Source organism: Suncus etruscus, chromosome 10, assembly GCF_024139225.1.
Source record: "Suncus etruscus isolate mSunEtr1 chromosome 10, mSunEtr1.pri.cur, whole genome shotgun sequence".
NCBI classification, from domain to species: domain Eukaryota; kingdom Metazoa; phylum Chordata; class Mammalia; order Eulipotyphla; family Soricidae; genus Suncus; species Suncus etruscus.
In genome coordinates this window covers 27972077-27989166 of record NC_064857.1, presented here as the reverse complement: position 1 = coordinate 27989166, position 17090 = coordinate 27972077, and the positions used below count along the sequence as shown (strand labels likewise).

Sequence of the window (17090 nt, the reverse complement as noted above, 5' to 3'; positions counted from 1 at the left end):
CTGATAACAAGATTTCTTTAAAGGAAAAATCATTGTGGACTGAATTGTCAGCAAATTATGCAGTAAGTTAGAAATATTTGTGATAGTGAAGGGGGAGATATATGGAGATTCAAGTCAAGAGAAATTTCATAAGTGGGCAAAAGTAATAGAAATGAAACTGATCTTAGAGATATGTTGGAAACATAAAGGTTATAAAAAAGGATATGGATCTCAGTTTAAAACCCAATATTTTTCAGTGATATTTTGACATGACATAATAATTATATTTATTTATAAGGAAGTCATATTGGGAGAATCTAATAAAGATGTTGGTAGGAGATAATTCAAATTCAATAGGAAGTTGTCATTTTTACTTGACAGGTTACAAATTAATAGTTACTTGGGTTCCAGTAGAATTCTACAGGAGATAGAGATAAAAGGATAAATTCTATCTATATGTTGGATGTAAAATACAGCTGTATCACAGATTGGTGTGGCAGATTAAGAAATTGTGAATCCTCAGTTTCTAATGCAAATATGAATTGTGATGCACTGGAGTGTAGACAAGAGGGAAAATTAGAAACAATGGCACAATATATTCCTCTAAGTCTTGAGTATTTTCTCAAAAATAATCTACTTAATGAAAAGTTTCTTCTATTTTGGGTGGGATAACAACTAGGAACCTCAGAAATTTTTAACTCAGAGTTGGGTAGAAAGTATTACCGGCTTCTTTCCTGAATAATTATTATCTTGATTCCTTTTAGGGAGATTAAAATTTACTTAATGGACTCTACATAATACAGCAGCTATGGTACTTGCCTTGTAACTAGTTAGTTTGGTTCTGTCTCCAGCATTTCATATGATCTCCAGGAGTAATTCCCTGAGTGCACAGCCAGGAGCAATCCCTAAATATTGCCAGATGTGCCTTCCCTCTCTGAAAATAATAATGACCCCTCCAAATAAAACTTGATTAAAGTCATATAGCTCTTAAGTAGCAGACTATGTATCAGTTCTCAAGAAGGTTATCTTGGTTATTTTTATTTTTCATGTATAAATGAGAAAATATTTTTTGTAAATGAGAGCCCAAGTGCTTTGAAAACTACATTTCAAAATCCTTTCTTGATTATTAGTGCATTTAGAATTATTGGTTTTTATTCCTTCCTGCTTAGAAAGTAGCAAGACACTGTTTTCCATATTTTTCCTATTTGAAAAAGATATAGAGATCTCAGATAGTTCCTTTAATAGGTCATAGAAGGTTAGTTCCATTTATATATTTGTGAATGTCAGCAGAAACAATAGCATTTGTGAATATATATTTTAATTTTCCACATATTTACTTTTAAACTATTCTTAGCTATATATTTGTCTTCAAGATGAAAGCTTTAAACACCCTTCTTTTGTGTAAAAAAAAATGTCTCCATAGAAACTGATATCTCAATGGACTTTCCCTGTGTTTTGACTTTAAAAAGTTTTAGGTTTCAAAAATAGATAAACCAGTTGACACAGTATAGTTTTGATAGCCAGGGCACTGTGATCATAATAGTTTTCTTGTCTAGTTGTTGTCTATTGCCAAAGACCACCTCCTGCCAGAGGCTGATCAGGCATGACTCTGACAGGAGAGGTTTCTCTGGATACTGAGTTTAATGGGGGAACAAGCAGGTCAAGGAAGCCAGGGGCCTTACAGCCAAACCCTAGGCAGAGAGAGATAGAGAGAGAGAGAGAGAGAGAGAGAGAGAGAGAGAGAGAGAGAGAGAGAGAGAGAGAGAGAGACAGAGACAGAGACAGAGAGACAGAGACAGAGAGACAGAGACAGAGAGAGAGAGAGAGATCTGGGTTAGAGAGAGAGAGAGAGATCTGGGTTAGAGACCAGGCAGGGGCCTTACAGCCAAACCCTAGGCAGAGAGAGAGAGAGAGAGAGAGAGAGAGATCTGGGTTAGAGAGAGAGAGAGAGAGAGAGAGAGAGATCTGGGTTAGAGACCAGGCAGGGGTCCTCAAACTTTTTAAACAGGGGGCCAGTTCACTGTCCCTCAGACCATTGGAGGGTCTGACTATAGTAAAAACAAAACTTATGAACGAATTCTTATGCACATTGGATATATCTTATTTTGCAATGAAGAAATAAAACAGATACAAATACAATATGTGGCCCGCAGGCCATAGTTTGAAGACCACTGGACCAGGGCAAGGATTCAGTCAGATAGAAGACCAGGAAAGAGGGTTTAATCAGAAGAAGCAACTGGGCACTCCAGCCAAGTTTTTCCAGCAAAACTGTCCGGGAAATGCAGCCAGCATCTGAGAGGAACAGCCAGGAGAAATAGCTTGCCAGCTGCAGCAAGAGCAGCATTACAACATTCTCTACCTCCATCACCACCCCTGCACTTGAGCTGTTGGGGGGTTATATACACCACCACCACCACTTCTCAACTACAATCAAACGACAGTTATCCTGGGAGTACATTTAAAGGGACAGACCCCTATTATGGCAGTTATTGCAGTGTAACCTGAGAGTCTTTGCCACAGATGCTTTTCTGCACATGTATGAGAGAAGTGCATATCTCTAATGAGACAGAATGAATCCTAAGCAGGCATTCTTTCTCTGTGGAGCCGAATGTGTGAGGGAGCGGATGTGAAGCTCTACATTGTTTGGATGAACTGTCTCACCCTAAATTCCCCTTAGGATCCTCTTAAATTCTACATTCTTCTCCGTTAGAATAATTTCCTCCTTGTGCTTATTTTGGATTTGCTGGATGCTTTTTCAATCTAAATATTTAATGAGCTTTCATGACATAGTTCATATTTACACATAGAAATATTGCATTAGGAGAGTTTTTCTTGGAATATTCTGAGTATTTCTGGTTCTAATTTGTATGTAATCTGTTTTTTTGTTTTTTTTTTTTTTTTTGTTTTTTACCTTTGGATCCTACCAGTCAGTACTCAAGACCTGTTCCTAACTCTGTGCTCAGGGATCACTCCTGGTAGTCTTAGAGGACAATATATGGGATGCCAGGGACTGAACCCAGGTTAAACACATGCAAGGCAAGCATCCTACCTACTGTATTATTTCTCCAGCCTTTGCATTTGTCAATTCCACATCATCTTTAAAATGAATTATATTAGAACATTGTGGATAAAATTTCTCTTCAGGTCCCTTCCTTCCAACCCAAAACTTTGGTAACTTCATATGTATGGAATTTCAAAACTTATTGAAATAGGCCACTATCTCCAGAACAATATTTTTTCTTCAATTATTTTTTACTTTTCATTAAGTCCTGTAAATAGTTTTAAATGTTATTGTTGTCAATGATTATGAAATTAAAAATTTTGGAGCCCTGTTGTTTAGTCTTGCCAATTTATGTATAAATATACCTGATATCAAAAATTTTTATTTCTTCTGGCTTATGATACTGTTATATTTCTCTCTTCTAGAAAAAATCATATTTCATAGTCTTTATACCTCCTGTCTATTCCTAATGTTTGTGCTCAGACCTACTGGATTCAGTTTTGCCTAATCTTACATTCTCAACACTCACTCAGGTTGGACTCTGTTCACAATAGTAATGGCTTTATTATTTATCTGGGCAGGGTTACACCCAATGATTTAGGGAGAACATTAGGGCTACATTCAGCAATAACAGAGGAACATTTATCTTCTAATGTGATATAATTTACTTTTTAATGCTATTGCTTCACTGTCTCTTCCTGAAATTGGTACCTCTTAGGAAGTAGAAATTTTTATTTCCTTCAGTGGTGCTTCTTGACATGTCTAGAATGCTTTCTGTTGAGAGATATCTGAACACATACAGAAGTCTTGGATGTCTGAATGAAAATAGAAATAGTAAGTTTGGGCTATGCCACCTATCATAGATCTAAAACAGTCTACCCAAATTTAACTTTCCAGTACTCTGCACATTTCTCTGCCACAATATTGTCATTTTGTTTATGGAAAAGAATTTTCCTTTGTTTTCTTTGTGATTTTCTCAAGGACAGATATTAATGAGCTCACTGGTTTATTTGGTGTTGCTCAAACGATGACATGTTCACTATTACAGGAATTCTAGTGGCACATTTGTGTTATTAGTTCAGATACCTTACCTTCTTCAGTTTAGATTTGCATTCCAGAAAGCTTTTATAGTTAAGTATCAGCTTTTTATGTAAGACCATATTACATTATCTCAAAATGTATTCTGTACATTTCCAGAACTCATGACTTTTTGGTCTTATTTCTACTTTTTTATTGGTTTATTTTCCTTTGTTTTTTTTGTTTGAGTAAGCCTATTGGCCATTTGCAAGGCAAGTATACTGTACACTGTGTTATTGCTCCTGCCTCTAGTTTCTTAATTATTACATTTAGAAAATGTAGAATTTTAAATTTAGAATTTTCTAAATCCTTCATTTCTTCAGATTTTTAGACTATTTTCTATATATATCTTTATATTCATGATTAATTTTGACAGTTTTCTCCATTTCAATCTCATTCCATTTATATTCCTATGGTGTACTAGCAATGAGCTCAGCCACAGAACACATTTCTAAGTTTGAAGTTAAACTAGAAGAACTAGACTATTTGATGATAGTCTTAAATTTTATTTATTTCAGTGGCCCAAACTTACCATCAATCTAGTAGAATAGCATCATTGTAGTATAGTTCTCTTTTCTTACTTTTGCTCTTACCATAAAATAATGGTTAAGAGTCTGGACTCATTCCTATCCACTCTTGGCCACCTGGACCTAAAGTTTTAGTGTGAGAATCTCAGGATGCTGAAGTATTGCTGGTGTCTTTCAGTGCCAGGGACCACATGGATCACCCCAGATGTGCTTGATGCTCTTCAGGCCTTTCCTCTGAAATGATTAAGGAACATATGATTTTTGAGGATGCAGCCAGGTTCAGGCTTATGAAAGATATATATATTCTAATCACTTTACTATCTCCCTACCCTAATTAGAGTCTTCATGTCTTCATGAAGGAAAACACTATTAAAATTATTTGCTCCTTATCTATTTAATTATATCAGTTTAAAAAAAACTGTAGCTTACTTAATAATAAACTAATTATTAAGATTACATCACAGAAATGCTCTGAGTTCTTCAGATTTGAAACAAAAATAAACTCATTTCTATGAGATTCCTGTTCATCAAGCATAAGACAGATTGATAAATGTTCTCAAAGAGTTTACCATCTAAAATGGGCTACAGAGATATTACCATGTCTCATTAATTTAGTGAGTGCCTGACCTCACCGAACCAGTAAAAGCCAAGAAGATGCAATGTGTTTTCATCAAGTTTGAAAATTAAAAGGAAGATTTTTTTTTTTTTTTTGGTTTTTGGGCCATACCCGGCAGTGCTCAGGGGTTACTCCTGGCTGTCTGCTCAGAAATAGCTCCTGGCAGGCCCGGGGGACCATATGGGACACCGGGATTCGAACTAACCACCTTTGGTCCTGGATTGGCTGCTTGCAAGGCAAACGCCGCTGTGCTATCTCTCCGGGCCCTAAAAGGAATAATTTTGATACTGAAGATAAAAAATACAACTTAGCAAAATATCATGTACAAAGATAGAGCATGAGTAGATGGTGCATAAGAGGACAAAGCATAAGACATGAGGGGAAGAGGATTTGAGAAAAATTATTAGACAGATGCCAGCTGTACTTTGTGATAAGAACTTACAGGTTAAAACTAGGGTGCCCTGATAAGTGTTCAACTGATAGGAGTTGTCATAGGAAGGAAACATGGTTAGAATTGTCCATAGTGGGAGAAAGTCAAAGAACACTGTAATAGATTCTAGCTTTTAAACTGCATTACAATTATACATAGGTTTGTGTAAATGAAGACGGAAGTGATTTTAAAATAAATATATATGATTTATTACTTGTTCACATTTTATTTGCATGCCATTTTGTATACTTATCTAATGAGGGTTGGTTAAAAATTTCTTAAGTGAATATGGAGCTTCAGTGGAAATAGTTTTATGATGCCCTGGAATAGATCATGACAAAGATTAAAAAGCTTTTAATGAAAATGTATTGCCAGGTTTTAAGAAATAGATGCTGACTGCCATTAAAAGTCATGTACATCCCTGAGTATCACCTTATTTGGAAAAATATGAAATCACAGCTGTCCTTCAACTGATCCTGATCAATTGTTCACTTTTGATGGCTATAGGTGAATAAAGTATGGTTGGCTATTCTGGGTTTCATGCTTGTCGAATTGCTCTGAGACAGATTGGGATTGTGTTTCTGACAATAATTTATATGATCCCATCTTCTTCTACCCTTGAGTTAACAGCTACCCTGTTTTGCAATCTTGCTTCACTTTCTAGATTAAATTTCTATATTGGAGTAGTAGGTTACTGATTGCGCTACCTTTCAGTTGCTAAGGACTTGAGTCTTTGTTAGTAGTAGAAGTCACTTAAATTATTTCTTTTAGCACCTAACTTATCAGAATTTCAGAAGAATCACAAGTATATACAGTCCGTATAGTATATGTATATTTTAGAATATATGGATTTTAAAGTATTGATTTCATTTCTAGCAACTTATTTAACTCTTTTTAGTTGGTACCATTTAATATGTTTCATTTCACTATGAATGAGAGAAATGAAATAATTGAGTTATTATTGTGTTTTCAGCTGCTTTTTTATTTTCTTTTTAATTTTTAGTTTTCTCGTGTACTAAAGAATAGAGCCTGGCCCACATTTAAACAAGCCAAGTCAAAAATCTCCCCTTTACACAGCAGTGATTTTTGTCCTACCAACTGCCATGTTAATGTGATGGAAGTTTCTTATCCCAAAACATCAACGTCTCTGGGGAGTGCATTTGGAGTTCAGTTGGACAGTAGGAAACATAATTCTCATGATAAAGAAAATAAATCTTCTGAACAAGGTATGCTAGCTTTTGGAGCTTTATTTCATTAAGAAAAGAAATATAGGCACTCAGGAACTATTCCTGTATTCCTAAAACTTGATAGCTTATTGGTATGTAAGCAACTAAACATTTATAAAGATTATCTCAGTGTAATTATTTGAACAAAATATGTCTTAACTATAAAATTAAAGTGGAAGTAACACTTTAATAATAAAAAAGAATATTTTTATTGTTGATTATTACAGTTCTGAGGATCAATTTCATGGCTTCACATATGTGAGACAAGAGCTTTATAGTTGAAAAATGATTAGTTTGGCCTTCCTTACATGTATGATAGGCATAGCTCATTTTCTGAGAGGACCATTAATCTGAAAATGTCCTATAACTAGGAGAAAAATATTGGAGGAACATCTGCCCAGCACATAATGCCATTCTGCACCATTATTATAGAACATTGTCTCCAAATAGACTTTCAACCCCTCAATCCAATTCCCCATAAACTTTATGCATATTTTTATTTTAGTAGTTTTTAATAGCAACATGAAAATTACTTGCACACAGATGCAATTTCTCAATTGTTTTGTAGTCAACAACTTTATGAGATTTGACTTTATGGTCAAGGACATTTTTATGTCTTTTATCCAGTTTTAATGCAGTGATCCATTTTTGTTCATTATTTTTCCAGGATTACATTGTCCATTTGGAATTTTTTAATCTTATAAAATTGATAGCATTATGTAGTCTATTTTTTGTGAAAAATGCTGTTGAACATTTGATAAGGATTACATTAAAACCACTATGCATACTGTAGGATGAACATTTCAACTGTTAATTCTTTCAAATTTTTAATATAGACTATATTTCCATGTATTTGTATCTTCTATTTTGTTTCTTGTTAAACTGCCATTTTATTTTATACAATTCTGAAAATAAAAAGAATTACACTGGGCTGTTACTTTGAGTTAAATGTAGTAAATATATCTCTAAGATTATTTTAACTCTTTAGGGAAGCTGAGTCCTATGGTATATATTCAACACACAATTACAACAATGGCAGCCCCTTCAGGCCTGTCTCTGGGACAGCAGGATGGGAATGGTCTTCGTTATTTACTAAAGGAAGAGGACTTAGAAAACCAAGATATCTACCAGAAACTGCTGGGTAAACTTCAGTCTGCACTGAAAGAGGTGGAGATGTGTGTTTGTCAAATAGATGAGTAAGTGTTATATTTATGATACTTTTAAATGGGCCTGATAAAATACCTATAAAAAATGTATTTTGAATGCTATTTTTTTTCATAGAGAAGATTTAGAGATTTTTGCTGACCACTAGATTTTATTCCTTTCAATACATTAAAATATAAAATGTTTTAAGGATCATTTAATAAAGAGAAAAGAGTAACAAAATTTATTATACAAAATGTTCTTAGTGTGATAATATTAGATTTAAATTATTATAAAGTAGTATCAACTCAATGCAGTTGAGTTGATAATTTTTTTTAGAAAAGGGGTAGTGGATTTAGTGTATTATACATCCAGAAAATGTTTCTGAAAACTATAAAATATTAAGAAATTCTTAACATACTGTATTTGGTCAGTGAATAAATATAGAATCTTTATTGGTGAATCCAGTGATCAGTTTCTTTTTTTACACTTCTGATTAAAGGAATGGTCTACCAAGCAGAAAGTCAAATAGCTGTGCTAGTAATTTGAAGGTTTTTAACTAAGAGAAGATAGAAAAATGTAATTAAAAATAAAGATAGCAACTCTGATTCTTCCTTGAATTTAACAGTTGAATGATTTGCTACATGTGAGATGTGATTATTTTTTATATTTATTTCTGGAAATAATGTATAGTTAAAGCAACACAAGATTTATAAAAGGAAACTAAACATCCAGTATTGGTTGGAATGTAATTAAAAGGAATTATTCACTGCTGATGTGAATGCTGTGGAGTTCAGTCCTTATGTAAATAATATGGAGATTTCTCAAAATTTTTTTAATTAAACTCCTTGTGAACTTGTGATTTCTTTCCTTATCATTTATTCAAAGAACACAAAAATATTAATTTGTAAAGTTACATACACACCTATATTAACTGCAGCACTTAGTACAGTAGCCAATATATAGTAATAGTCCAAGTATCCAGTAACAATATAGTGAATAAAGAAGCTGGGGTATATTTATACATGTCATATTGTGCAGTCACGAAATGAAATCATGTAGTTTTGTTTTGCTTTATTTCTGTTTTTGGGCCACACTCAGTGACACTCAGGGGTTACTTTTGGCTATGCACTCAGAAATCGCTCCTGACTTGAGGGACCATATGGGATTCTGGGGGATCAAACTACAGTCTGTCCTAGGCTAGTGCGGACAAGGCACTTACCTCTTGCACCACTGCTCTGGCCCCGAAATCATAAATTTTTTTACAACTTGTTTTGAATTGGAAAATATAATGTTAAGTGGAGGGAAAGGGAAGATAAATACTCTATACTCTCACTCATATGTGGTATATAGAAAAACAAGATAAAGGAATAGAAGATAACAAATGATAGCAAACCCATTGGTCTGTACTTGATATGAAAATATGAAGTAAGGGGGATATTGGGTGTGTGGTGAAAGACAAGGATGAAGTGATCATGTAAATGAGATGATATAAGGACATTGGTTAAAAAGGCCACAGATTATTTTGAAGAGTAGATGTAAGGTTACTGTGTACTTAATAGTGTACATCAAAATCAAAAGAATCAACATTTTTGTAAGCATGTGACCCAAAATTAGCAATTATATTGTTAAGGGTTATTTTGCTAAGGAATCAAGTCAGGATGGGGGCAGAAGGGAATCTTGCAAAATTGGTGGAGAGACTCTGACTCTGGTGGCAAATTTAGTAATGGAACATTGTATTCCTGAAACTGTATTCTTAATAGTTCTGTAAGTCATGGTATCCATTAATTTTATTGAATTGCTTTATTTAGGCACAATGGTTACAAAATTGCCCATTATTGGGTTTCAGTCATATAATGTACACGGTCCTTCACTAATGTACCTTTCTGTACTCCAATATCTTCTTTTTCTCTCTCACCCTCTCCCCTCCAACTGTCTCTAGGGAAGACAATTTTCTTCTCTCTCTCTCTCTCTCTCTCTCTCTCTCTCTCTCTCTATTCTCTCTCTTTCTTTTTTGAGACTGTTGTTTGCACTATTGTTAATGGAGGGATGCCTTGCTGCTAGGTTTTTCACTTTTGGCATGAGTTCTTTTCTACAGCCATAAGTTTCATCTATCATTGCCTTAGTAGACCCTAATCTAGCTATATTCACCACTCTTTGTGACAAGCATTCTACCCTGTGCTGGACCTTTGTTTCTATTGTCTTTGGGTTTTATTACCATACTATCTCTTGTTTTTCTCTTATTTCACAAATGAGGGTATTATTCTATGTCTGTCCCTTTCCCTCTGGTTCTTTTCACTCAGCATAATAGTCTTTATGTCCAACCGTATATAAGCAACATCCATGACTTCATTTTTCCTAATGATTGCATAGTATTCCACTGTGTATATGTACCATAATTCCTTTAGCCACTTATCTGTTGTTGAGCACCTGGCTTGTTTTAAAATTATAGCTATTATAATTAGCACTGCACTGAACATAGAAATGCAGAGGGCATTTTTTGTATTGTGTTTTTGTGTTCCTAGAGTAGATCCCTAATAGTAAAATTAATGGGTTAGATGGCAGCTCAGTTTCTAGCTTTTGAGGGATGTCCATATTGTTTTTCAAATAGGCTGGACCAGTCTGCATTCCCACCAGCAGTGAATGAGACTTGCTTTCTCCCCATATCTATGCTAGCATTATTATTTTATCATTTTTATTTTTTTTGGTATGTGTGATGTGTGCTAGTCTCTGTACAGTAAGATGATATTTCATTGTTCTGATTTGTTTCTTCCTGATAATTATTGAAAAGCATTTTTTTCATGTGTCATTGACCATCTGTATTTCTTTGAGGAAATACCTGTTCACTAGTTCCTAATTTTTTATGTTTTTTTTGTTTTGTTTTTGTAAAAGTTCAATCAATGCCTTGTAGATCTTAGATATACCCTTTATCTGATGGGTATTGGATGAAAAGTTTCTTCCATTCCATGTGGGGCCTTTGTATTCTACTCACTGTTTTCCTTTGAGATGCAGAAGCTTCTGAATGATGTCTCATTTGTTCATCACTGCTTTTATTTGTTTGGACAGTGGTGCTTTCTCTTTGATGATGTATTTAGCTTCAATACCATGGAATGTTTTGCCTATGTTTTCCTCTATGTACTTGAAAATATTTGATATCAAGATCTTTAACCTATTTTGATTTGACCTTTGAGGATGGTTTTAAGGTGCATCAATATTTTGCATGTTGTTGACCAGTTTTCCCTGCACCATTTGTTGAAAGGCTTTCCTTGTTCCACTTTGTATTTCTTGCTTCTTTATCAAAAATTAACTTCATATAACCGTGGGTCCATATTCTGATATTCAGGTCTATTCAATGATCTAAACGTCTTTCATTATTTAAAGACCAGGCTGTTTTAAGAACTACTACTTTATAGTACAGTTTAAAGTTGGGGAAAGTGAGTTTTCCCATCTTTTTTTTTTTTTTTTGCCAAGGATTATTTTATTATTCCTAAATTTTATTTCTCTATATGAATTTTAGGAGCATCTGGTCCACTTTGAAAAATGTTGTAGGGATTTTTATAGTTATTACCCTAAATGTGTGCATTTTCAAAGGATAATCAGAGACTACTTTCAGAATCTTTAAGTCACAAAACAAGAACACCTGGAATAAATGAATGAATTTTTGAACTTCTACGACCTTCCAAGATTGAACCATGATGATATGGAATTTCTGAACAGAATAGTCTATTGAGGAAACTGAAAGAGTAACCAAAAGGCTTCCCAAAATTAAAGCGCAGGTCCAAATGGATTCACTTCTGAATTCTTTCAAACTTTTAAAGAGGATATACTGCCAATCCTTTTCAAGTTCTTCCAAGAAATAGAAGAAACAGAATTACTTCCAAATATTTTCTATGAAGCCAGTATTACTCTGTTAAAAAAATCAGACAAAGATCATACCCCCCCAAAAAAAGAGAGATAGAATTATAGGTCAATATCTTTGATGATGAACATGGATTCACAACAAAATGCTAGCAAATAGAATCCAACAAAGCATCAAGAAGCTTATACACCATGATCAAGTAGAATTCATTCTAGGGCAGCAGGGGTGGTTTAACACACAAGTCAATCAATATAATACATCATTTTAATAAAAGAATAAACAAAAATCATATATTCATATCAATAGATGGTGAGAGCACATCTATTGACAAGGTCAAAGCATTTATCTGTCAAGGTCCAACACCTGTTTATGATAAAAACTCTCAATTTATGGGAATTGAAGGAACTTTGCTCAATATCGTCAATGCTACTTGCCACAACCATTAGACTCAATGGGAAAAACTAAAAGCCTATACTCTAAGATCTGTCAGAAGGCCAGGTTGCCCCCTCTCACCCCTTCTATTCCATTATAGTACTGGAAGTACTAGCTGTAGCAATTAGGCAAGAAAAAGACATGTCAAATGCATCCACATTGGAAAGGAAGAAACAAACTCTTTTTTTTTTTGTTTTTTGTTTTTTTGTTTTGTTTTGGGGTCACACCCGGCGATGCTCAGAGGTTACTCCTGTCTTTCTGCTCAGAAATAGCTCCTGGCAGGCACAGGAGACCATATGGGACACCGGAATTCAAGCCAACCCTTTGGTCCTGGATTGGCTGCTTGCAAGGCAAACACCGCTGTGCGGCCCAGAAACAAACTCTTATTGTTTGCAGATGACATGATAATTGTATTTAGAAAAATCCTAAAGACTTCACAAAAAAAATAAAAGCTTCTAGAAACAACAGACTTGTATAGAATAAAGTGGCAGGCTACAAAGTTAGTATTCAAAACTCTATGTTTTTCCTATGTACAAATAACGAAAGAGAAGAAAAAGATATTAAAAACATAATCCCATTCACAATTGTGCCTCAGAAAATTAAGTACCTTGGAGCTAACTTAATTGAAGACCAAAAGAACTATGTAAAGAAAACTACAGAACACTGCCTCAAGAAATAAAAGCAGACACAAGGAAATGGAGACATATTGTGATGAATTGTGATGATTAACATGGTACCTCAATATTTTGGGGAAAAAACAGACAAACAAACATGGGATTATAGTAGCAGTTTCTCATGTATAAAAAAGAATGAAGAAAAATAAAAAAATACATAATTATAGCATAGATTATAAAAAATAAAGCAAAAATAAATTAGTATTGTGCATATCATGTTTATTAACTATTCATATTCAATAGATTAAAATAATTGAAAAATTTTAAATTTAGCAAAATATTTGAACTATTTTATTGTTGCTCTCTTTATAAATTTATAGACTTGCATTTCTATCACATGTGTCCTATTTAGTTCACATAGACATCATTATCATCACCATCTCAGACTTCCATGACTACTTTGGCTTTGACATAAATACAAATTAAAGCTTAAATCTAAATGTTTCCTATAGACATATTAAAGAAGTCTTCATTGATACTTTATCTTGTTTTACTTGCCTTTAAATTATAAACACCACAATCACCATTTAGATACATTATATTTCTTTTGTGTGTGTGTGTGTGTGTGTGTGTGTGTGTGTGTGTTTATATCTTACTTCTGACTTTGTGCTAAGGGAACAATGTTGGTCAGATTTGGGATTATATGGACTACCAGGCATTGAAACCAAGTCAGCCACAGCAAGACAAGCTTCCTGTTCGCTGTACTCTTAGAGAGTACTCCCAAGATGAATTATAAAACTAAGATTATTTTTAAGTATTGAAAAACCATTTTTATTTTTTTTGTATTTGAGACATCCCCATGCTCAAGCATTACCTCTGGCTCTAAACATAAGGACCCCCTCCAGGCATGAATGGGAATGATATGATGCCAGGTATTGAATTTGAGTTATTCACATGCAAAACAATGCCCTACCCACTTTGGGTCCTAAATATTGAAAATGAGCTATATTATTTTAATATTTTCTTAGTTAACTTTGAATTTAAAGGCTACTTTCTTTCTTTCCTTTTTTTTTTTTGGGTTTTGGGCCACACCCGGTGACACTCTGGGGTTACTCCTGGCCCTGCTTTCAGAAATTGCTCCTAGTTTGAGGGATTATATGGGATGTCGGGACTTGAACCCAAGTTCGTCCTAGTTCAGCTGCATGCAAGGCAAATACCCTACTGTTGTTCTATTGTTCCAGCCCCTATAGCCTACTTTCTTATATCTAACACACTAGTTTTATTTTTGGCTCTGAAGCCATACCCAGGAGTACTTATTGTCTCTTGCTTAGGTCACTCCAGGCAGTCCTTATGGACCATCTAGGACAGTAGGGATCAAACTCTGTTTGGAGCTGCTGCTCCAGCTCTCATAATTATTAAACATTGCTTATAACCTTATATATGTTTCCAAGCTACAGATGAATCAAGCATTGTGAAATTGCTAGAATAGTTGATTATTTTTAAATGATTGTATAGCACTTGAGCTTTTTTTTTTTTAAATAATTGACAGGGAAGTAAATATTTTAGGGAGTTAAATTTTCTTTATATGGTAAATGAATGATGTTTTCTTCTGTTTAGAAACCAGATTTTAACCTAAAGTATTTAAGATGTACTTAAGAAGAAGAATTTTAATAAGGCAAGAAATTGTGGCATTGAATCATGCAGCCTGTACCTCAGAGGGATTTTAGGAGACCATCTGGTCCAATTCCCATAAATCCACTTTGAACAAGAGTTATTATTGCTGCTTTTCAGTTGAGTCCTTCCTTTGTCCATGGCAAGATTATTGATGAGCCTGAACATACACTGCCTCAGGGACTTTGCCTCTAATGCGTTGGATATCCAGTACTGCTGGGCAAATGTCCAGACTTTGTCTTTCTTAATTCATTGCTTTTACTTATAAAGTTCTGTTAATGTAGGCATGTTTTCAGGAAAATGGTAGGAGCCAGTTACTTTATCCCCAAGCTCCTTACTTGTCTTACTTATCTTTTATTTAAAATGCTAGTTATAGAAAAGAGTTAAACTCTATTAGCCAAAACTACTTAAAAGGATCACCTATTTTTTACTTAAGATTTCCCCTTCATTACCCAACTGTGCATGCATATTTGAAAGTGACATGAAATTAGCAAATGATTTGAGAAGCTCCATTGGTCTTCTCTGTGTGTACCATGTAATTTAATTCTAAATATAAATATCTTCTCCATAATTCAGCATGCAAACAGTCCCTTCAAAAGAATGCTGTTGTGCAAATGCCTTGGCTCTAGTATTAGAGATTCTAAGGTTGATCTGGGCTTGAGAACATATTTAAAAATCCAAATATGTAACAATTTTCTCACCATGTAGTAAGTATTCTTGGTCAGACAGAATTGTCTTTTTTTTTTTTTTTGAGTATAGATGTAGATCTCAGCTGTTTCTCCAAAATTTTAAGGGGAACCACTACACATCATCATATTTTGTCTTTGCTTCTATAAAGGAGCTTGATGCTGAGCTTGTCTGATAAGGGAGTTTGGTTCCCCAGTGAATTGAAAACACTTCCAGAAATACAATTTTCTTTAGCACATTGGCATTCTACTAAATCCTCCTAAGGTCAGTTTAAAGATGGAACTAGAGACTGGACTAACTTCCAGTCTCGTAGCAGAAAATAAGGACATAATTATAATTAAATGTAGACTTTGTGATTCTTAGGAAGTAAAAGCCATGTGCTAGTTCCTAGTTTAATGACACTTGGTATTAAAATAATGGGAAAATAAATGACAAGAATTTAATATTTTTGATGGAATTTAAAAAAGAGCTGATGTGTTCTTATAAGAAGCAAATGAATAAAAGTATTACATGGCAGTAAAGATAGGACATTTCAGAATGTGCACTCGGCCAACCCCGCTTCATACCTGGCACCCCATAAGGCCCTCCTTACATTGCCAGGAATGAACCTTTATCTAAAGCCAGGAGTAAGCCCTGAGCACCCAAAATAAAATGGCAGAACAATAACAATAACTATAACAATAAAACAAAAACTCTCAATTTGCCTGTTCCCAGTGCCCCAGAACTGTGATAAACTGTGTTGTAGCATAGTAGATAGGACTGGTGGCAGAATTACCTGTGAGTTATTTTTTTCCCAAATGAGTTTGCTGGTAAATGAATAAAAAAGAATTTAGCTTTATGAAATCCACCATATCCAGCTCAGCTTTATAAATTCTAGGTGCTTATATAGAGAGAAGCACTGTTTCCTACTTTTGCACTAACTTAGATCAACCTTAAAGTCTGTGATTTGTATTATGAAAAAGAAATGTGGGGCCAGAGAGATAGCACGGAGGTAGGGCATTTGCCTTCCAGCAGAAGGTTGGTGGTTCTAATCCTGGCATCCCATATGGTCGAGATTGCCAGGAGCGATTTCTGAGTGTAGAGCCAGGAGTAACCCCTGAGCACTGCTGGGTGTGACCCAAAAACAAAAACAAAAAGAAATATATCATCACAAATAGAACTTGAATTTGCTTCCACAATTGTGTTACAGATTTTCTCATTTATTTTTCTTGGAGGCCCAGGGATTCAGCGTCTTTATCTTTATTACCTGGGGAAATATCACTATTTAATTTACAGAGCTTTGAGTGAGTTAGAGCATTTTGAATAAAAATTGTATTTTAGAACTTTTAAAAAATTTTTTATCTTCATTTAAACACCTTGGTTACAAATATGATTGTAGTTGGGTTTCAGTCATGTAAAGAGCACACCTCTTCACCAGTGCAACATTCCCATCACCAATGTCCCCAGTGTCCCTCCTCTCCACCCTACCCCAGTCTGTGCTCTAGATAGGCTTTCTACTTCCCTAATTCATTCACATTGTTATTATAGTTCTCAGTGTAATTATTAGATTTTTCTCATTATTAATTCTATTTTGACTCTTCTATAAAGCTTTTCCCCTTTTCAAAAAGCATTTCCCTTCTCTTTTGTTTATTCAGCCAATATGTATCTAGGTCTCCTCTGATTTTTCTTGTTCTTGTCTTTTTTATTTAAATTTTTAAAATTAAGTAAAGATCTATGATTTAAAAATTATTTATAATTCTAGGCATATAATTATAGTTCAACATCAATTTCCATCACTAGTGTCGCTCCATTACTTGCATTTTATTTTAACCACCCTACCTTTTGCCTG

The 17090-nt window shown here is 34.3% G+C and overlaps 1 protein-coding gene across 1 annotated transcript in view; it reads left to right on the top strand.

The window, feature by feature from the left end:
• PREX2 (phosphatidylinositol-3,4,5-trisphosphate dependent Rac exchange factor 2) overlaps positions 1-17090 on the top strand; it is a 304551-nt gene that overhangs the window by 181174 nt on the left and 106287 nt on the right. Inside the window, exons 24-25 of the mRNA XM_049781797.1 lie at positions 6634-6856; positions 7845-8052. Coding sequence (XP_049637754.1) covers positions 6634-6856; positions 7845-8052 — 431 coding nt within the window. The remainder of the gene's footprint in view (positions 1-6633; positions 6857-7844; positions 8053-17090) is intronic.